This window comes from Elgaria multicarinata, chromosome 2 (genome assembly GCF_023053635.1).
Source record: "Elgaria multicarinata webbii isolate HBS135686 ecotype San Diego chromosome 2, rElgMul1.1.pri, whole genome shotgun sequence".
Taxonomy (NCBI): domain Eukaryota; kingdom Metazoa; phylum Chordata; class Lepidosauria; order Squamata; family Anguidae; genus Elgaria; species Elgaria multicarinata.
The window spans coordinates 61,519,110-61,541,164 of record NC_086172.1 but is presented as its reverse complement, the minus strand read 5'-3'; the positions used below and the strand labels follow the sequence as shown (position 1 = coordinate 61,541,164).

At 38.7% G+C, this 22,055-nt stretch overlaps 2 protein-coding genes across 4 annotated transcripts in view; one reads left to right on the top strand and one right to left on the bottom strand.

The window, feature by feature from the left end:
* Positions 1-12,891, top strand: part of RAB3GAP1 (RAB3 GTPase activating protein catalytic subunit 1) — a 31,696-nt gene extending 18,805 nt beyond the window's left edge. The window contains exons 14-25 of one of the 2 annotated variants that reach the window (XM_063116600.1): positions 266-364; positions 981-1,153; positions 2,484-2,538; positions 3,106-3,477; positions 3,897-4,034; positions 5,162-5,389; positions 6,228-6,324; positions 6,413-6,516; positions 6,612-6,727; positions 7,667-7,769; positions 10,713-10,733; positions 11,900-12,891. In XM_063116600.1, the coding sequence (XP_062972670.1) occupies positions 266-364; positions 981-1,153; positions 2,484-2,538; positions 3,106-3,477; positions 3,897-4,034; positions 5,162-5,389; positions 6,228-6,324; positions 6,413-6,516; positions 6,612-6,727; positions 7,667-7,769; positions 10,713-10,733; positions 11,900-12,142 (1,749 nt within the window). In that variant the 3' untranslated portion in view covers positions 12,143-12,891. The remainder of the gene's footprint in view (positions 1-265; positions 365-980; positions 1,154-2,483; positions 2,539-3,105; positions 3,478-3,896; positions 4,035-5,161; positions 5,390-6,227; positions 6,325-6,412; positions 6,517-6,611; positions 6,728-7,666; positions 7,770-10,712; positions 10,734-11,899) is intronic. The other variant, XM_063116601.1, reaches the window with a different exon arrangement.
* Positions 12,892-13,085: 194 nt separating this feature from the next.
* ZRANB3 (zinc finger RANBP2-type containing 3) overlaps positions 13,086-22,055 on the bottom strand; it is a 36,747-nt gene continuing 27,777 nt past the window's right edge. For both annotated transcript variants that reach the window (XM_063116598.1, XM_063116599.1), the window contains 6 exons: positions 21,647-21,748; positions 20,161-20,306; positions 18,380-18,526; positions 16,407-16,794; positions 14,786-14,917; positions 13,086-14,408 (listed from right to left, as the gene is read on the bottom strand). In XM_063116598.1, coding sequence (XP_062972668.1) covers positions 14,310-14,408; positions 14,786-14,917; positions 16,407-16,794; positions 18,380-18,526; positions 20,161-20,306; positions 21,647-21,748 — 1,014 coding nt within the window. In that variant the 3' untranslated portion in view covers positions 13,086-14,309. The remainder of the gene's footprint in view (positions 14,409-14,785; positions 14,918-16,406; positions 16,795-18,379; positions 18,527-20,160; positions 20,307-21,646; positions 21,749-22,055) is intronic.

The following is a 22,055-nucleotide window of genomic DNA, read 5'->3' as shown; positions in this document are numbered from 1 at the left end:
TGTTTATTTGCTGCAATATTGAAATGCTTTATTTGTTATTTTGTTATGCTTATGTATAGCATATTTTATTATGCTATTATGAGGTATTGTAAATTATTTTTATAAAATTCCTGGTCTCCTGCATAGCAGAGTAAGCAACTATATACATACTTTTAATAATTCTGCTTTAATAGAATGTGATTGGATTGCCTAATGCTTGGGGGAAATTATGAGAATAGCAAGTTCATTTGAAAGCTAAGCTAACTGTATATCTTTTCCCATTAAGTACTTATTTCCTGATGCTGCTGATAAATCAACAGATGGATCTGAAGCCAGATCTAGTACTTCAGCAGGAAGCCTTCCTCCCCCAGACAATGAAGACTATGTAAGTTTAAACTGAATATGTGAAAAACATGAACTGGGTTTTAATGGCTTTTAATCAAAGAGAAAATCTACTGATCTGCTTGGGAGCTTTAAATATATGGCTATTTTGGTTATGAGTTTTTAAAATAAAAGGATGATTTTTTTCATACACAACCCCTTTCTCCTATTAGCTTTGTTTTTTAAATATACTTTTAACATCATAGCCTTAAGACTGTGCTCTGGATTGAATCCAATTGTGCCATTCTGCTGATGAAAGCAGTTCTGTCAGCAGAACTGGGGGTTGTAGTAACTCCTCCCCACCCCACCCTGCATGCCCTTAGAATCTGCACTGGAAGACTGAGAATCCCTCCATAGCCGAATTTCAGGTGGTGTAGAGGGCTGCACGGACGAGTAGAGAGGGAGATGGTCTCATGGCATAAATGGAAGACTGCTAGTGCAACATTGGATCTTATCTTCTGTGCTTAAAGAAAAAAAATCAAAATTCTGTCAAGGCAACCCAAATACTCTACTAAAGTTGAATTCTGCAGTGTTTATAAATTAAATACATTTGCATATATACTTTTATTATTGCTTCATTAATTGTTTTTGTCTTCGTTCCACCTGTCCCATGTGTATAGAATCTCTACATCCAATTCAAATCTGCTCCTTCAGTCAGTCTAACATATAAACTGGCCCTTTGCCTTTGTATGATCAACTTTTACCATGGTGGGGTCAAAGGAGTTGCACATCTCTGGCAGGAATTTGTCCTGGAAATGCGTTACAGATGGGAGAACAACTTCTTCATCCCAGGGTACGTTTTATTAGTATAATTTAGTTTATTACCAATAGTAAATAGGCTGTGATTGATCCTCAGTCTTTTGATTAAGAGAGCCAAATTTTTCTGCCACCTCAAAGGCCTTTCTGTTTTCAGCCCATTAACTAGGTCTGGTATAAGACAGTGGGAGCTACCTATGTGTTTGGTACATTTGTATTGTTCTTCCTCCAAAGAACTCTGAATGGCATTTCAAATTATCAGTAACTCTCTAAGGGAGGTGAGGTTGATAAACTGTGACAGACCCAACTGCACCTAGTTTGCAGTTCCGCACTATGAGCAGTTGTTTGACCAAGGCAAAGGGGAGTGCAAACAGATCTTAAAGGGCCTGATAGATTTAATTTAATTTATTTATTTACCTGCCTACTTACCTACCTACCTTCTGGAGCCAACCAAGGCAGTTCACAAAAAGTTCAGAAAATAATAATCAAATAAAATTATAGTAAAACATTTAAAAACAAACTTAAACCCATAACAACAGTGTAAAAAGCCAAGTTAAAAAGATGTCTCTTGACTCCCTGCCTGAATGTAGAGAGACTTGGGACCAGACTCTAAAGGAAGTGCATGCCAGAGCTTGGGAGCAGCACGGGAGAAAGTTCTTTCCCACATGCCTGACAAGTGGGTCTTTTGCTGATCTTAATAACTGAGCATCTTCATAGCAAGGGAGGGTGTCCCTCAGATAGCCAGGTCCAAAGTGCTTTAGAGCCTTCAAGTTTAAAACCAGCTCCTTGAATTGATCCCAGAAAACGATTGGCAGCTAGTGCAAACCTTTCAGTAGTGGGGTGATGTGATTATGATACCATGCACTGATTAGTAGCCTAGCTACTGCATTTGGCACCAGTTGAAGCTTTCGGATGCTCTACAGACTGACTCAGGAACAGTTGCAGTTGGCATACTAGGACCATTTCTACACCTGCCTTTTCCCCCGGGATCATCCCTGTGCATGCAAATGACACACAGGGGATCCCAGGAGCAGGCAGGGCCGATCCCTCAATTTCCCTGGGATAATCCTTAGGTGTAGAAAGGTCCTGTATGTAGTTATACAAACATATTCATTGCCACTGCTGCCACCTGAAAATCCAAAGACAGCATAGGATCCAGGAGTACTCCCAAGCAACGAACTTGAACTTTCAGGTGGACCAGAACAGGATTGTGGCCAAAGACCTTAATTGAAGGGTTTTTTAAAAAAACAGATTTTTACCTAGGTGCTGCTCCTTCTGAAAACTGCATTGAGTGTATATATCTTTCAGCAAGTAGTAGCTTAAAGGGTTTTTTCTCTAATAATAATATAAATGTAACTTCTTACTAGGTTAACCAGCGGTGCTCCAGACCTGAGATGTTGCTTACTGCACCAGAAACTCCAGGTAAATATTACAAACTAAATAATATGTAATAGATAAAACAATGATTTCATTATTATTATTATTTTTAAAAAGTAAAATAAATTCTGTTGCTCTTTCTATCATTTTAGAAATTGTAAAAATTATCCAAAAATTACTATATTCCTTGGATAAAAGACCTGTTAGAGAGGTAATGGATTTTTTAAAAAATAAGTTAAAAATAGTGATGTGTTTAAAACTAAACAAAACAGAACAGCTTTTCTATGTTGTTACATGCAGTAATATTAGTGCCAATACTAAGGACATTTGGGATCAGTCCAAAGAAATGTGAGCAGAACTATCCTTGCACTCTTGCTTCTGCATCCACCCTTCAAAGAGTTGAGGGATGCTGTAGAGCATTGCAGGATATTATTATTATTATTATTTATTTATATAGCACCATGGGACGGTGGGTAGGTTTGCAGAAGCAGGTTTGGATCAAAGCTATAGTCTCCTAGGAGTGGTTCATATACAAGTCGCAATAAGCATTACTGTAGAAGTGTATGTTACTACCATTAGCATAACAGGTTTCCAATGTGCTTTTATTTCCAGATGTTAAACTGTTGCATTGAAAGAAAGAAAGCAAGAGATGAGGGGAGGAAAGTGAATAATTCCAATCGCTGTTCTGGTGACACTGGGAAAACGATTGACCTGACAGGTAGAGACTATCCAAAAGACAGTGATAAGGAAAAAGGAGAAGTAGGAAAATCTTGGGAATCCTGGAGTGACAGCGAAGACGAGTTTTTTGAATGCTTAAGTGACACAGAGGAACTTAAAGGAAATGGACAAGAAAGTGGGAAGAAAGGTGCTACAAAAGAAGGCAGCAAGGAAACCCTGGCATTAAAGCCAGAAGGTCGTCTGCATCAGCATGGCAACTTGACTTTGCTTCATCCTGGAGACCCTCTCTATGTTCCAATAACACAGGTTAGATCAGGAATTGTAATACTTCCAAAATTATAAAGTGAACCACAGAGACTGAATTATAAGGAACAAACTTAACAGCACACTGCTACTAAACTATATACAAAACTGCAAGTAGTCATTCCTCAGCTTCCTTTCCCTGTCATCCAGAACTGATTCCCCTCATAGAAACATTTCCAAATCACTTTAGTTCCTACTCACATTAAAGCAATCTCCAACCTTTTTTTGAGCACATTTGGATTTTTGATCAGTTTTGGTCACTGTTAAAGAATGGCTACGGTAGGGGGCAATAGTCACAGAAAGGCTGGCATGAGGTGTAGGCAGCCACACGGGTAGTTGTTTTGTTGAATGTTACTCCATCTTTTGTTTATTACCAAGCATGAAGCCTCATGTAAGCTCTTTCGCTCTTTGTATTTTTTCAGGAACCAGCTCCTATGACTGAAGATCTACTAGAAGAACAATCTGAAGTGTTGGCTAAACTGGGAACATCAGCAGAAGGGGCCCATCTTAGGGCTCGCATGCAGAGTGCCTGCTTGCTCTCAGATATGGAATCTTTCAAGGTAGGCGCAATTTTTAATCTCACAGAAAAGATGTCTCAGTACAAAATTTAAGAGCATAGGAGCAACCCTCTTCGGATTATAAAGTTTTTATTCCTATCCATTTGTCTGAGAAGTCAACAAGATGCATTATTTCACCCTCATTTCAATCTTGCACTTTGTGTTGCAAGCCTGGAACTTTTAGAGGTCATGGGAAAAGATAGCCCAAAATACTCTCAAAACCAAAGGAAAACATGTTCCAAAAGAAAAAAGAGAACTCTTCTTCTCGAAAAACGGAGACAAGAACCAGGCTGAGTCTGTTTCTCAGAAAGCCAGGGCTGCTCAATCTCATTCAATTCCATAGCTTCCTTGTGGTAGGGTCTGAAACCAGGCTGCTTAGTGGTTAAAACAAAACCCAACTATCATAAGGAATAACTAAAAGAATCCATATGAACAAAAAGGTAAATGAAACATGAGCAAAAGTGTAGTACTTATTTAAATATTTTTGCCTGACTTTCAGGGTATGTAAAACCAATGTTTCTTTCTGGCACATGTAAATTTCAGGAAGATTCGTGAAACCTTTTCCATTTTATGAATGGTAGAATGACCCTCCCATTACCCCTTTATAATGGTGAAATATTTTTTTTACTGTCCAACGTTATCAAAAGGGACACTACTGTGTCCCTTTAAATCTAGTTTCTGTACCTGATTATCAGATATACATGAGATGCTGCGCTCAATTCTACAGTGTAGGATGTAGAGTACCTAGTTTGTAGGGTCACCTAAAGCATTACATTTCTGTACACATACCTTAAAAATAGTGTGTGAAAATGTCTACAAATGTACCAGAGAGCAGAATCCTCTCACTCAAAAAGCCACACACACACACACACACACACACACACACACACACACACATATCTTGTAGAGCTGCTTTGGGAATTCTTAACAAGAAAACACAATGTCTGACTCTTGCGTCAAATTGACAACTTTCATCTCAGGCAGCCTAGTTCTATGTATGTATCAAAATGCAGTGCTGTAGGCAGCACTAAATGACCTATTCGTCAATATCCTGCTAAAAGGATTTTGCTTTGGGAAGTATATGGAGAAATATACATGTTCTGTGTCTGCTTTTTCCCTCTTGGTCATAGGCTGCTAACCCTGGTTGTTGTCTGGAGGACTTTGTAAGATGGTATTCACCTCGGGATTACATAGAAGAGGAAACTGTGGATGAAAAAGGGGATGTAGTCATCAAGGGTGAGCTGAGTGCCCGAATGAAGATTCCAAGTAATATGTGGGTTGAAGCATGGGAGACAGCAAAGCCGATTCCAGCAAGGAGGCAAAGACGACTCTTTGATGACACTCGTGAGGCAGAGAAGGTAAAAAGACTAAGACATTGTGATCTTTAAGAGGTATTACACTAATAATGACACAACCCACATCCAAATATATTTTGTTTACTTTACTAAATTTCTCAAGTGTTGTTCATAATATTAACATCTATAGAGGTGGCTTTTAATATTGGACTGAGACTGAGGATTACAGAGGGAGGACGGGCAAGGGGGGAAAATAAACTAAGCACAGTAGCTTATTTTTACAATCATGTGACAAGCACAGTGGGCTATTACTCAAAATAAGCTACTGTTCATAGGTTATATAAGCCACCATGGCTTAAAATGACATGCAAAGCTGAATTTTGTCTCCTGCCCTTTATCAGTTCTGAACAGCATCCATTTTTCCTTCCAGTATTCACTGCTTTATTTCCAACTCTAGCTCTCATAAAAAAATAGATGCTGACTTGTTGACAAGCACCTCTTCATAGCCTCACTCTTGGAGGGAGGTGTTCTTCTAATAGCTTCCAAAAGATGTTCACTGATTAAATAGCTCTTGAGTTTGTGTTTCTACTATTTCACTCTTAAATACTCATTTCTTTATGATAGATTCAGAGCCTTAATGTCACAAAGCACAGATACTTCTTTAGTCCAGAGTCCCTGAAGTAGCTCTGAAAAAATATTTTCTCCTGTGCGTTTGGATAATTTTTATGAAGGCTGTGAATTATAAATGTAAAAGACTTATAATTGGGGCTTATTCTAGTACCTTAGCTGTATAACATGTGTACTTAAAATACTAAAGAGGGGGTGTCTATTGTGCAGAATCAATGTGATCAGATATTAATGACAGAATTACTGTGATGTAATCCTTTTACCATATCTTCAGGTATTGCACTATTTAGCGGTTCAGAAACCAGCAGATCTTGCAAGGCATCTTCTGCCTTGCGTCATCCATGCAGCTGTACTCAAGGTAAAAGAAGAAGGTAAATAACGCTTGTTAAGCAATGATGTATCTTTGGAGTAAAGACAGAACTATTACTACAATATACTTCATTTATGTTTTTCCAACAGAATCACTGGAAGACATTTCTTCAGTAAAGAAGATAATTAAGCAGACAATCACGCATTCCAGTAAAGTTCTCCGGTTTCCAAACCCAGAAGACAAAAAATTAGAAGTATGGTGTTTTCCTCCTAATGATAATCTAGGAAAGTAACTTTCTAAAAAGTGTGGCATGTAATAGCATGCAAAATGTTTTCACTTCTTACACAGGAAATCATCGGCCAGATTATGAGTGTGGAAGCCACCATTGCCCGGGCAAGATCACTGAAAGCAAAATTTGGGATAGAGAAATGTGAGAAAGAAGAAGAACGCAAAGACCTAGAAAGGTGAATGTTCTCAGACTCTTTATGTTTCACAAGCTTGTGCGGATGAGATTTATTCGCAGACTACTTTTCTTACTTGAATGCATGCCATGTCAGGCTTGTATGGTACATTTTTCTCACACCCTGCCATTTGGTAGCTATTAATATGCATTAGCCAATAAATTACATATAGCTCTGTAACCCAAGTAAGGAAACATGCTACACAGAACAGTCCTGAATATATACAGTTGTACTTATATCTTCAAGCTGGTTTCAAAGGGTGATCTGGTTAGCATGAACCATGGTTGAGCTTGGTGCTGACATAACCAATGATCATGGGTAAGGGTGGTAAAAGTATGTTAGGGAAGATTTGTGCATGAGAGAGCAGAGACACTGGAGGGAGTGCTCAATCCCATGGCCAGTACCCACTCCCACTATTGGTAAGGGATTGAGAATGTTAGAGCTTCGGCTATTGGGCGGTATAAAAATGTAATAAATAAATAAACAAAACGTTGGCATCAGTCCTTGTGAGGCAGCAGGCGTATATGCATTTGTTCAGTTTTTAAAACATACACTTAAAGAGAAATGAGGGATGAGAAAACTAAAGAAATTAAACAAGTCTGATTGCTGAGTATTGACAAGCTCAAACTGGCAGCCAGTTTGTCACATGCACATTCCACAGTTAATGACTGCATTGTCGAGTGCTTTCAGTGGAATTGGTTTGTAGAACTGGCAGCTGCATTAGTTCTGCAGAGCCATCAAGATATGAAAAGGCAAGTGATGTACACCCATGTGAGAACCAGCCCTAGGTTAGATAGTTAGAATTATATATGTGAATGTCTGTTGAGTACCTTCAGTGTTTTGGTACCACGTTTTTGAAGAAGCAACTCCTGCTTAAAAACAGGAAAAAATGTGCCTTTTGTGCTAACTTTTTCCTTTCTCCCTTTTCTTCTGTAATATCAGATTTGTGAACTCTTTTCTGGAACAGCCAGAAGTATCGGTCATTGGTGCTGGGAGAGGGCCTGCTGGTACTATTATTCACAAGCTTTTTGTGAGTGCACAGAGGGTAAGCTGGAGCTTTTTAGCATCTCTGATGTAGGTTATGTAAAATGATTAGGGATGATACTGTTATTAAGGATGATTGCTTTGCAAGTATTTTTCTGTATAAGGATACTCTGGCTATATTTTCCATGGGGTAACCCAGATAGTCTATTGGAGAAATAAGAACAAAGTCTTGTGGCAGCTTCGACTAATAAATCTATTATAGCATAAGCTTTCATGGAACAGAGCTCACTTCATCACATGCATGAAGTATATTTCTATATTAAATAGAAAATGGCAGTACTTATATAAAAAAAAGCACATATAGATCAGTGTGTTCTTTCCAGGGCAGTACTTTTATGAAATGATTGTAGAAATTCTGCAGCTTGCTGCACATTAATATATGTAAGGTATGTTTTGTACTACACTGAATTGATTCAAATGTAGTGGTAGTTTCTATGCTGTCAGAACAAAACCATGTTTTATATAAAAGCTAGCACTGAATTATTTTCAAGTTTAATGCTTCACCACATGATCTAGCAACTTCTGGAATGTTGTAGTATATGCATTAATTTCACAATTGTTTGCTATTGATTTGGCTGCTGAGGACTCAGAAAGAAGCTGAGTAGGCAGAAGACCTTAGGGAGGGGTGATGGTCCTAGCAGCAGACAGAGTACCTAAGAAGTTAGTATCCCCAGATAGCCTAGGAGAGGGAGGTTGGACTAAGAGGAGTATTGCACACAGGCATGAGCTGCAGAGTTGAAAGAGGTTGACATTTACTAAACAATATGGAAAACTAGCCAAATGTGTGGCTGCAGACCTCCACTGATACTACCATAACTTGTGCTATGGCTTGGATCCAAAGTGCTCCTTGCATGAATTCTGGTGGTGCATGGGGGAGATGTTGACTGCATGTGCTGGACTGCATGTTTTTCTAGGCAGTTTTCGTAACTTGTGGGAGAAGCTTTTCAGGGCTTCAAGTATCTCTAGCAGAAAGGGCACAGTTGTGCACACATCTCTTTGGATAAACGACCATCTTTTCTGTAAAGGGAGTAGTCCGGGGAAGCAGTTCCACATGGGATGTAGCTCTCAGTGGACTGAAATTTAGTTTGTAGGAAAATCTAAAGCTGAGCGAAATGTTTTTGGAGTAGAAAGCATACAGTCTTTCCATATATTTTTCTAAAAATGCAATTCTCCATTCAGAATGAAGACACAATGAAGTGGCACAAATTTAAATTATCACTTAATTACATTTGGGTTATATCCAGTGCTGCCCCAGTGAAAATCTGGTGCAGAGACTGCAATATAGAGGAAGGGGCAGGAAAGTCTACTTCCATGAATGGGAACATTGGATAAAAATTATAGTGAACGATGACTTCCTTGAAGTTGCTCAGAGCACAATTCATGGTTTTTCTCACATCCGATTTATCCCGAGAAACCTGCTAGTTAGGTTAGGCTGAGAGATAGTGACCGGCAGAAAGTCACCCAGTAAGTGACTGTGGGAAGGATTTGAATCTGGTTATTCTCGGTCTTAATCTAATGCTCTAAACATTGCACCAAACTATCTCATTTCAGCTTATGTTAAATCAGGGAGATGTGGCCATGGTTCTTCTCAGATAGTTGGTTGTCTTCATTTATTTTGTTTTCAAGTTGCCCAATAACAAACATTCTTAAAAATAATAAAATAATAAATGACAATAAAACAATAAAAGTAATTCCAATAAAACAGCAGCTGAACACGATAAAACCAGAATAAAACCAGCAACAGGGTCCAGCCATTTCCTTATTGCCTAGAGAAGTGCTCAATAGTTTGGCTTTTTCCAAATGTATTTTTGTAGCCATTATCCAATAGGAACTCCTTATGCCAAATGCTCCTCACCAATTAAAATTTACCATCTGAAATTGACTAATTCTTTTGAGAGCCTAACAGCTCTAAGTTATGTGCGGTTCTGTTGGGCAGCAGATAAACAGGGCACCATTAAAAGGGGGTGGCTTTTCACTGAGGAAGCAGCATTAATGTCTGTATTGGTAATAGTAAAGCATCTTTTGCCAGGTAAATTTCCAGTAGGCCAGAAGGTCACATGATACCATGGTACCCTGTCAGTATTATTTGCCATAATGGAAAGCTGATGCTAATTCTACTAAGAGAATTCTGGTTTGTTAGCAGCGTGTATAAGAATCTCAGGCCCTTTTTGCTTTATGCAGTTGATTTATGCAGTCACAACAAATATAATAGAATTATTGTCCTTCACATGTAAAAATAGCTTTTAGAAACCATTTTCTTGGAAAATACTATTGTTTTACAGAAATGTGGCAGTGGTTAACCATCTTAAAGAACACTTTATCTTTCGGAATAGATCTCAGTAAAAACAATGCATGTGATGTTAATTTCTACGAGAACATTAAACGGCAAAATTGAATCCTAGATAGTCTTTGATTTTAAGTAAGGTGGGCTGACAGTTCTTTGCATTAAATTACATTAAAATGTGATTGTAAAAAAAAAAAGGCAAGGTCCCCAATTCAAACCCCTGCGTGTACACAAAAACAGCTGATGCAAATATGGCTGTCCTGTCCTGTCCTTCCCAGTGGCAGCAGTAGTTCCATTGCAGAGAATACATGTGTGTGTAGTGACTGCCTCTGTTGGAATGAATGGGGCAGCAGCTTGTGTCCATCAGTTGCTGGATTAGAACATGCAGAAAGTTACATCTATGGAATGGTTAAAAATCCAATAATTTGTAGTATGTGAATAAAATTGACAATATTCTCTGTACCAATTGTGTATCAGTCTGTTTACATCTGTTTTGTGTTCTAAGTGTTTATCATAGTTCTTCTTGACAGCAACATATACCTGAATGCAGGGCACGCTCCTTTTAAAGCAGAGTTCTGAAACCTCTCTCTAACCCCACGTGAGTCACCTCTGACTTGCCTTTCTTTCTATCTTTCATCACTGATTCTCTTCCTTATCCAGCTGACTGAATCTTCTGAGGAGGTAACTAGATTTTCCCTAATTTTCCAGTCATCTGCCTAACTTCATGTAGGTACATAAAAATGAATGCTGTAGCAGCATGGAATGACTTGATTTGATTACTACTGATCATTTGCATATTCAAACCATTAAAATAATTCCATTTTTCCAGCTTTAAAGGAGGTTTTTTTAAATCATATATTTTGAAACCAGTAAAATAGGTTGTACATAAACTTGTGATTGAAGAACTGGAAATTCATATTCATTGGAGAAAATGTTTCCATTTTGCTACTTTAGTGATACTTTCTGAACTGGTTTACCTTGGTGAGTTATATAATTGTAAACTAAGTCCAATTACTTTTTTAATTTGGAGTTATTTTTCTAAAAGTAATTAAAAGTGTTCAGCACTCTGGGGGGGAAAACAGTGGAATCCCCCCCCCCCAGAGTGCTCTACAAGTCTTCAACCTGTTGGTAGTGGCAGGACAGTTTAATTTGAAACAATTAGGTAGGGGTCATATGTCAGTGGTAAAGTACATGTTCTGCATGTAATAGGTTCCTATACCAATCCACAGCATCTCTATGAAATCTCATGTATGTGGGTGGTATGTGTGAGAAGAATCACTGCCAGTTTGACTAATGGTCTTGTTAGCTCACGGCCTATGCTGGAAGAAGTATACAAGTCCTGATTAATGTTGGTTTATTTGACTACCATCCAAAATAGCAAACAATTCAAGACAAATTTTGTAGTCAATTTTGCTTGTCATTTCATGGAAACTCAGTATTACAGTGCTTGATATTTCACAACATAAAACAAAAAGTGTGTTCTTAAGTCTGAAGCAGTTGAGGCCCACTTTTGGTACTCAACTGAGACATAGTGGCCCGTGGTGTGCTTTATTCTGTCTCTCTGGGCTCTGTATTTAATGCCTTTATGCAAGCATTAGTCTGTGTTGTAGAAGCACAAACGTCAAAATGAAGTAATGTGTGTACCTCAATTTTAGAAACCCAGTGAACATAGCGCTATCATTGTCACGCTCATTTGTTAGTCTCTTACATGTCTGTTTGTGAAGTGCTACTTTTAAATACCTGAATCTCACTCCATTTACTTCATGTAGTCCTTATGTCTCAAATGATCTGATTTAGTTCTTCTGTCTAAAAGTATTTATGAAGCATGCAAAATTTATTTCTCATAGGTTGCTACAATGATGCCCCTTGATGAAGATCTAAAGAGATCTGGCTCTATGGATGAGAAACGGTTGAATTCTGGAACAGTTGCAGATTTCCCACCCCCAGCAGGGCGTGAAGTTATTTTACGCACAACTATTCCCCGACCTGCACCTTACTCTAAATCTCTGCCTCAGCGAATGTACAGTGTTCTTACAAAAGAGGATTTCCGGCTTGCTGGTGCCTTTTCATCTGACACAACGTTCTTCTGAAGTCACCATCTGGTCTGCTGATCTTGCATCTTACGTTGGTGGAAGTGTTTTTCCATGGAAATATATACCCTGACAGGGTTGCTCTGCCCAATCCTCTAGAGCTGCGAATAATCCTTTTGTGAGCTAGTAAAACAATAATAATTCTCACAGACTAGTCATTTAAGAGCAATGCCTATGCCAAACAATTTCCTTAGAGATGTTTGTATAATTTTAGAGTAATTCTTTCTGGTCAGAGCCACTTTCTATGGACTCCCCTGTCTACCTGCAGGTGTTAGGAGGGCTTTTGTGGGGTGCTGGGAACAGGATTACTGGCTTTCAGATAGAAATCCATTCCTAGTAAGTAAATCTGCTTGCAGTAATAATGGAACTCTTAAAAGACCTGTATATTACTATCATGTAAAAGCTAAATATGATACTTGTAGAATTCCACGATGTTGTGTGAAAGCTTACTGTGTTCAGTTTTATGCTCATCTAAAATCAGAATTAGGTATGTAACTACCACCATAAGTGAGTTCACACTATTTAAACCTATACATATTTTGGCCTAATAAAATGCAACTCACTTGTGGGTCTATTTTGTTGTGTGCCTTACTGAAAAGGTGACCCAATATGTAAGTTATTCTATAACATTGTGTGATCCAGAAAAATGTGTGATAAATGGTTTACTATAATATATATACCACACCATACAACCAGCATCCTTTGCATGGTATGAAGTGTATTAAACCATGTGGCCCACTGGCTTTAAACTCTGAATACTATCATGCTGTTTATATATGCATTGAAAGAAGTAAAGGGTTATTTTAATGCATTGGTTCTAATTGCTCGGTACTTGTAAAGAGGATCTGTCTATTGAATGTTGGTATGTCAAGGTATAGATCAGGTGTCCTTAATCTTTTTGGGCTGAAGGCAGACTCGTGAGGCTTAAAAAAACAACCACCTTTATTCAAGAAGCTGCGAACAAGGCATATGTGGATGTTTGAGCTCCAAAACACAAGACCAGTCTTCTCAGCCCACAGCTTTCTGCTGCTCCAACACCCATTTCATTGGAGGAAAACTGATGAGGCCCAGAGATAAGTAACATATTCAAGAAGCTGATTACAATGTAGAGGTGGGGTCATACACACACAGCACACAGGCAACAACCTGTGCCTCTCCATAACCCTCCCAAGATGTTCCTGCCCCACACCCAGCTTCCCTTTCCCCTTTTTTCCTGGTTAACTGGATGCACTTCAAAATGAAGTGCTAAGCTACATCCACCCACCATTTTAATTTTATATTAACATGCTTTAGGAATATTTTCTTCTTTTAAAAAAAGGCCTTCAGGCTTCACCTATCTCACAATAGGGAACACCCTGCTATATAACCTAACTTCTATTGCTCCTTCTCAGTTACCAATCAGAAATGTGTGTATGTTGAATACAGCAGCTGTTGAGAGCATGTATTTAAAAATGCTACTTCTGTTAGTCCAATAGTGCAAAAGTTGTCAAAGTAACAAACTTCACTTTGAATACAGATACGGCTTTCAGGTTCTTCTGGCTTATTCACGGAAGAGCTCAAAATAGTGAAACAGGTATACTTCACATATTTCTGAGCTGGTATTTTTAGAATTCAAAGTTGTATAGCTTCATAAGATAGGATAGAGGCTAAAGAGTCATCTGTAAATAAATACTAAGGAAAAATGCAGAAGGTAGAGAAATAAATGTCATAAGAGCCTTTTGGGAAGAATGTTTGCTATTACCTATAATTGTAAATCTTTAACTGAGAAAGTACAAAACATTTAAAATTGAGAACCTACAAAACAATGTAGGTGGGTTGTTATTAATCTGCTTTTCTAACATTTATCTGATAAAATCCAGTATGGATTATTAGTAAACAAAACCAAACTGGGTAAACTGATTGACACCCAAGCTTGGATGATCCACGCTTGTCAGAGGAGGATCTTTCAGAGATTTCAAGAGCACATGGGAGGTGGCAGGGGGAGTAGAGGAAATGGTTTCCTTTTGCTAGTGGAACAGTTATTCTGGATCCAACCCAAGGAATTGCTAAACGCTATTTAGCTATTATTTAAATCCCATAATAATGGAATTTTCAAACAAGTTACCTATTAAAAGTACATGATCAATATCAATTTGTTCAAGCTATGCACAAACTTCTAATAATACTTTCATTGTTTCACAAAAAATTTGGTAATGTCAGATCCATATTTTGAAGCTACAGATTGCCTCTTCATTTGGCTTCTTTCCTTTGCTTGTTTTGCTGTTCTCTGAAAAGAAAAAAGTAGTACAAATAAGATAAAAATACATTTCAGAACATTGCCTACAGAGAAATTGGGATCAGGGACTACTGGGCTGGCCAAGAGTCTTATGAGTAAAGATTTTAAGCTTATCCATCAACATATGCTGGTCTAACAGATACTACCTGAAGCACAAGAAATGGCATTACATTTAAAAGCAAATAATCTGAGAAAGAAATGGAGACTAGTAATCAGATCAGCGGATAGTTATTTGCTGGGCAAACAGAGAATCTTCTTAACTTTCCACTGGACTGGAGTTAACATGGTAAAGTAATTGGGTGCAAAGGAAAGAAGAGGTGGGCTTTTGTGAACCTTAACAGTGTTGTGCTGCTGTGTTCTATACTCACCTCCTTGTGACAAACTGTACATAGTGTTTGGAGATTTTCTAGAGAACACTGTCCTCCCCCACTGTAAACTGGCTTGATATGATCCACTTGCCAGAAGTTACCTTCAGTTGGGTTCAGTATAATATCATTTAACTGAAATTAGATAGAATATGAAGATAAGCTACTAAAGAGTTACCATTCATCCCATCAGCTGTATTCAAACATCATGTTTTCCAAGTCGGAATGAGCTGTGTACACACTTCCTTCCCCTGTGCACTTGGCTTAATAAAGCACTTTCTGGTTAGTCAAGCCAATTTGCTAAGATATCCAAAATGGAAAACTGTAGTTTGAGCAATCCGCCCAAACCATTGTTAGAAGAGATGATCCAAATCCATGACAGTTAAGATGTTAATGGAAAACTGATTATATTATTATTATTGTTGTTGTTGTTGTTGCATTTTTATACTGCCCAACAGCTGAAGCTCCCTGGGCCGAAGCTCCCTGGGCAGTTCACAAAAACTAAAACCATTCAAAGTATAAAACAAACAGTATAAAAACATGAAATAAAATACACATTAAAATTGATTAAAAACATACCATACATGATTAAAACATCTTTAAAACATTCTAAAATTTCACTGGATAGGCCTGCTGGAATAGATCAGTCTTTATTGCTTTTTTAAATTCTAAAAGACCATCAAGTTGATGAATTTCCTCTAGCAGGCCATTCCACAGTCTGGGAGCAGCAGAAGAAAAGGTCCTCTGGGTAACAGTTGTTAATCTAGTTTGTACTAGCTGAAGTAGATTCTTCCCAGAGGACCTGAGTGTGTGGGCCGGATTGTATGGGAGAAGGCGATCCCGCAGGTAGCCTGGACCCAAACCATGTAGGACTTTAAAGGTAATGACCAACACTTTGTACTTCGCCCGGAAACTAATCGGCAGCCAGTGAAGAGATTTTAAAACTGGTGTAATGTGGTCACCTCTAGGTGTACCAGTGACCAGCCTGGCTGCCATATTTTGGACTAATTGAAGTTTCCGGACTAGGCACAGAGGTAGGCCCATGTAGAGCGCATTGCAGAAGTCAAGCCTCGAAGTTACCAGCGTGTGCACTACCATCTTTAGGTCTTCCAACTCTAGGAAGGGGCACAGCTGGCATATCAGTCGAAGCTGATAGTAGGCACTCCTGGCCGTCGCATCTATCTGGGCTGTCATTTGGAGCGACGGATCCAGAAGCACCCCCAAGCTGCGAACGCAGTCTTTCAGGGGGAGTGTAACCCCATCCAGAACCGGTTGACACACCTACAAACCCAGGTTGCGGATATTAAGCTGGATCTGTGAGGGAAAGCAAGGATGGAAATTGGGTTCAAGCAGCTTGTTCCTAATCCTCCAAACCATGGTTTGAAAGACCGAAGAGCCTGATGTCTGAATCTGACTGCAGTTGGTTCATGGATCTTAACTGCCTGATTGTTAGCACACTTTGAAAAAAAAAGCCAAACACCAACTCTTTCTACAAGGATGAAAGAAAAGGGTCCATCCGCCCAAGTATATGCAGGGTTGAGATACAATAATCAAAGTACAGCACATGAAAAAAGACTAATGAGTAGGTAGATAAGATGATTGTCAATAGGCAATCTGTGTTTACCTGTGTTAAAGGAAGCTTGGACATCCAAGAGCTCTCCAGAAGACACTTACGTTGATTCTTTGGGGCATCTCTGACACACAGGTAGAGTTCCTGGGCCTTCAGACCACACATCTGACAAACCCCATGTTCTATTTCAAAAACTTTAGTTCTGAGGTAGCTTTGGCTAGTGCGGAATAAGAAGTCATCCTGGCACTTATGAGAACAAAATCGTGTATCCCAAGCAATAGAAATGGACGTTTGTTCATTCTGGATTGCTGGTTTTTGGCAGCTGAGGCACAGTGGCTTCCCTTCATTGTCTACAGCCTGCAAGTAGCCTTTACCCAAGAAAGGATCTTCAAAAGCGTTAAACTGACTGGAATCTGGGCAAGTCCCATCTTCTGAAGCCAGCCTAAGATGAAAATAAACCAGCAGCAATTCCTTGACAGTTCCATTGGAGTAAAAATACATTTTATTTATTTTATGCATTCAATTTCCAGGGCAGCTTACATAATGCCAATCAAACAATGCAAGAGCTAAGACAACGAACTAAAATTGCAAGAAGCTCGCCAACATAAGACATCAATAAGTTAGTATTCTTAGAAAGCTCAAAACGTAATCAGAGCCTGGAAAAAATAAAAGCTTCATGACATTATAAAGACATAAGAGTAGGTACCAGATTAACCTGGAGAAAATATTACCAAAGCAAGGTCCTAGAAGTAAGGAGGCCCTTTTCCCAGTCACTATCTGCTTTAGCATTGATTGTGGGGCACTCAGAGGACCTCTGAAGATGACCTATGTGTATGGGCATGTTGAGGTGAAAGTAGGTGTTCAGCTACTTAGGTCCCAAGTCATGTAGGGCTTTCAAAGTAAGCACCAGTGGTCTTCCAGCACACGGGAACATATGTTCCCAATAGCCAGTCCAAGTTGATAACCTGGAAACTATTCTCCATCTGCAATTTCTTTGCTGTCTTTCAAAGGCAGCCTCACATACAATACACTGCAGTTGTCTAGTGTGGAGGATACCAGAGCATGGATAGCCATAGCAAGGCTTCCTGTCAAGGTGGGAAGCGCACAACCCTAAACTGTTGGACTCTGTGCCACAGGTATCATCTGAGCTTTCAGAGAAAGAGCGAGCGAGCGAGCATTCTATCAATAAGCAGCCACAAATGCCAGGTGTAATGAGAGTGCAACCCGATCCAGAACACCACCATCCTAAAGAGATGAACCACCCACCAAAAATACTTGTCTAAACCCCATTTTTTAAAAATCTTAACACTTTTTCAATGCTATTTTTTTTATAACAAACTACATTTCAAAGCCCTGGGCCAAACACCTCATTTGATGTGTGGAACACCTAACTGGAGGAATGGGATGATAGAAGCCACACACCTGAACCAAGTTAAGACACTCTTTTTCAATTTAGTTTGATGCTAACTATTTGTATGCATTGCTTAAGGGCCTCTGGTGTCTTTTCAAGGGAGGAGGATGGGGAGAAAAGTCGATTTGGTTGTCTCTGGTGACCCATGGGTCTGCATACCACTAGTTGCTTTGCCCTCCACCACTGGAGATATCTCACTGTTAAATGATGACCAATAGTCTGAAAATGAGGGTCTCAAAAGACAGAGTAACTTTTGTATTTAGAATTTCAATAATTTTATCATTAACAAGTCATCATTGCAAAGATCTAAACAGCAAAAATTCAAAGCCTGGGAGAATAAAAAGGTCTTCACCTGGGCCAAAACAAGCACAATGTAGGTGCAAGGCAAGTCTCTTACAGGACGGCATTCCGTAAGTGGGGCACCACTACTTAAAAAGGCCCTGTTCTCTAGTAGCTACATGCTTCTCATTTGTGGGGGCATCTGGAAAAGGGCCTCAGAAGACCTTAGTGTCTGGGTAGGTATACATCCAGGAGACACACCTTCACAGTCAACTTGGCCCCAAGCTGTTCAGGGCTTTAAAAGTCATAGTTATTAATATTTTTTCTTTCCACTTACTCTGTAGAATGTCTGTCCTTTTCTCCAGCAGAGGCAGTGTTGATTTTTATGGCAACCGTGGATTTTCTGGTGACTAGGTGAACACTGCCCCCACTGCTGTCAGCTTTCCCTAGTGAAGCTTTGGCGATGTCCTCTTTTGTCATGTACCTAGAATCACATTAAACACTCCTTTTAGTCTGTAGCTCAACCCAAAATCTTTCATATGCAATCTGGAAAATTAGATAACTTTCAGCAGCTACCTTTATTTTAAATAAGATATATTAGTCTTGTATTACAATGGTGTGTAAACTATCAGTAGGGTGATGAGTTACTGATTTCTTTCTCTTAAAAACAGAAATTCAAGAGTTTTGAATCCTTTTAGTACTGTTCTTGCTAAGGCTATTTCTATCACTGTTCCTCCACCTGCGCTACAGGTGGAGAGAATTGTATGCTTGGGAAAATACTCAATTGTTTCATACAGGCTTCTCAAGAACCATGATGTGAAAGAATAACATCTGTGACTTTGTAATGTATTAGACAAACACAAAAGGACCTATGAATAAATTACTGTAAGTTCCCCAGCTAGTTAGAATTAAAGCGTTGTGCATTGAAAGCTACATACACTGTATTATTTAATAAATGCACCCTGTGGATTGCACAATATGTAAAATACTTGAATAAATGAAATAATGACCACTATGTACACAAGGAGCATTTATTAAATAATACAGTTTATGTAGCTTTCAGTGTACAATGCTTTAATTCTAACTAGTTGGGGAACTTTCTCACAGTGACTTACTCATAGGTCTTTTTGTGTTTGTCTGCTTTAACCCATTTAACTCCTCTTTGCTTTTCTGCTTTGTAATGTATTGGCCAAATATATTAGGTAGGGCATCAACTGCATGATTGTTACGGCAACTTAATGGCAACCCATGTTGGTGAAAGATGTTAGATGCTGGGTAGTATCCAATGGGGCTCTGTGCTCTTGCAAATGGAAACACTTGTTTCTGGATTGGGACAGTTTGGTGTAGTTGCCCCATTTAGGGAACAAGTGTTTACACTTGTTTCCGGTTCCTATCCAAAACACTAGATCGCTATTGTGTGGTGAGAGTCCTGCTGATGCTTGGACAGTGTTGGACACTGCCCCTTATCACCTGCAGGGGATCAATTACAAGTACAGCTACAACTGCACATCTAGAATGAGCTTGAGTTTCCGATTTAGGGCCAGGAAGGAATTTCTCCACCAGATAAGTCTGGTTAATGAATCTGGAATGGGGGTTCCCCTTTATTTAGGGGAAGCAAACATCCCCACTCCTGGACAGAGCTGCTGTGCTTTTCACAGTCCCATGATGAGCAGGAATTCAGCAGGTAAAGCTTTTGTAGTCATTGTGTCTGCATGCCAAGAAGCAGCTTCACCATCTCAGTTTCTGTTTTTCACATGTTAAATGCATAGGAGGTCTCCCAGAATAAAAGTAACCTTTACCTGTGGCACCTGGCTTGACTCAGATAGCTTCATTGTGCACCTTTGCACCTACTTTCTACATTAAATTAGTTACTCTGTAATGGATTAGGTTGGAGCATGGAAGATTGTTCTTTAAGACAAGGAATAGCACTGATCTTTTGATTTCACACCCCCTCCCCAAACTTTGCCGTTTGAAGCACTCTGCTTTAAGAGCCTCAGACAGCTAGAATGAGTTTGTCACTAGATAAATCATTATAACGATGAAAATATGATTTAACTGATTTTGATGTAATACATTTTACCATCACTCTACAAGAGTAAAGAAACTGTAAGCACACACCGTTTGGTACTGCTAAGCTTGGCTTGTTGTTTAGATAACATCTCTTCAGCAGCAAGAATGGGGCTAGAAAATATCTGGCTACTTTTCCTGATAATTCTCTGCTTCATGGCTGTTAGACCACTCCATTCTCTTACAAACCTCAGTATCTAGAGGGAAAAATACAAAATGTTATGCTGAATTGGTACAGAATTTACTTGGAAACATACAAAAGCATTGGATTTGGATACAGAGTTGACGTTTCAGCTAAAAACAAAACAGTAGTATAAAGCAAATCTATACCTAAAACTACTACTAAAAAAAGCAAACCCACCAATTTCAGGCACTGAAGTTCTTCAACAGTTGAAAACAAAGTTTATTACCTATAAATATATAAATAGAAGAAAGAATTTCTCGCTCACATACAATTACTTCCAGCAAATTTCCTAAGTGCTCTAGAACAAAACAGTTTGGTTCAGTGGTGGAGGTTGGAAATGCTAACACAAGCAGGGCAGAATACTTATAGGGGGAAAATCTCTTTGCTCAAGACTCACTATTCCAGAAACTTCACTGCCTACATGAATCTAGGATTAACCTATGGGAATCCTATTGCCCAGCAATGTTGCTGAACTCCAACTCCCATCAGCCCCAAGCAGCATGGCTAATAGGGAAGATGGGAGCTGGAGTCCAACAACATCTAAAGGGCCACAGTTTCATCACACATTTACATGTACACATACATGTAAATTGAGAGGTGTAGAATAGTGGCTAAGAAACTAAGCTACAATTCAGGAAATGCCTGGTTCAAATCTCACCTCACTAGGTTACCTTAAGTAAGCCACTTTGTCAAAGCCTCAGTCCCTCCAATCTGCAATATGTGTGATGTTGTTTACAATTAGATTACACATGCTAAGTACTTTGAACACTTATATTTGTAAGAACTGAAGATATTACTAGCCTCCGTATCAATATTAAAGAAATTTTTGGAAATGGCTTTTGGAATTCTGTCTATCTACAATATTGGCACATATATTCATGTGATCTATATATTATATATTACAAATGTTAATATTTGTATGTGTTCCCACTATATACAGCATTGTCTGTATTTACCAGTTTTAAAACTACAAAAAGCAGGAACACAAAACATGTGAATGCACCCTTTCAAATTCTACCTGTTTGGATTTTATTCTTTTTAGATGCTGCTGTCCGTTGCTGCTAAGGTACAATTTTTCTTAAAAATTGATGCTCTCAACAGAATTCAGTTACTAATTCTACGGACGGGAACTTTAATTATACAGCTGAGTGTAGGTACAGACAAGGGAAGTGTGATTTCCCCCCACAAAGAAACAGATTCCACTTAAAAAAGCAATTAAGATCTGTATATGTTTAGCTAATAATTAAAAACCTGAGATCAAGGCAGAACATTTTGTTAATTACATGGAAAAGCACAAGCACATGCTCCAGGCATTATTTATAGCTGCACCCAGAATTACTAAATTGATCTTACCAATGAACGGTTCTGTTTTTGTTGAAAACACTCTGGTAAATCTTCCCAGTTATCTAGTTTTATATCCAATGGAATGAAGTTACAATTCAGGGGCTCTCCATCCTGAATGAATCAAAGAAATGTTCTTTAAATTTCTTAAGTCAAGAAGGCAATCGATTCTCTGAAGTTTGGATTTTTCTCCCTACCGCTCATGGATCTTCAATGACTCATCAGTGCCGCTTCTTACAACCAACCCAAATATGAATGCACCTCTCATTTTTAGCCAATTGCATGATATACAATGTTTCATTTTTAGCAAAAAGCAATCTACTTCAAATAACTTTTTAAAAAATACAAAATAAACCATGGAAATTTAAAACAAGACTATAAAACGTCACAAACATACTGTAAATTCCAAGATTACTTCAAA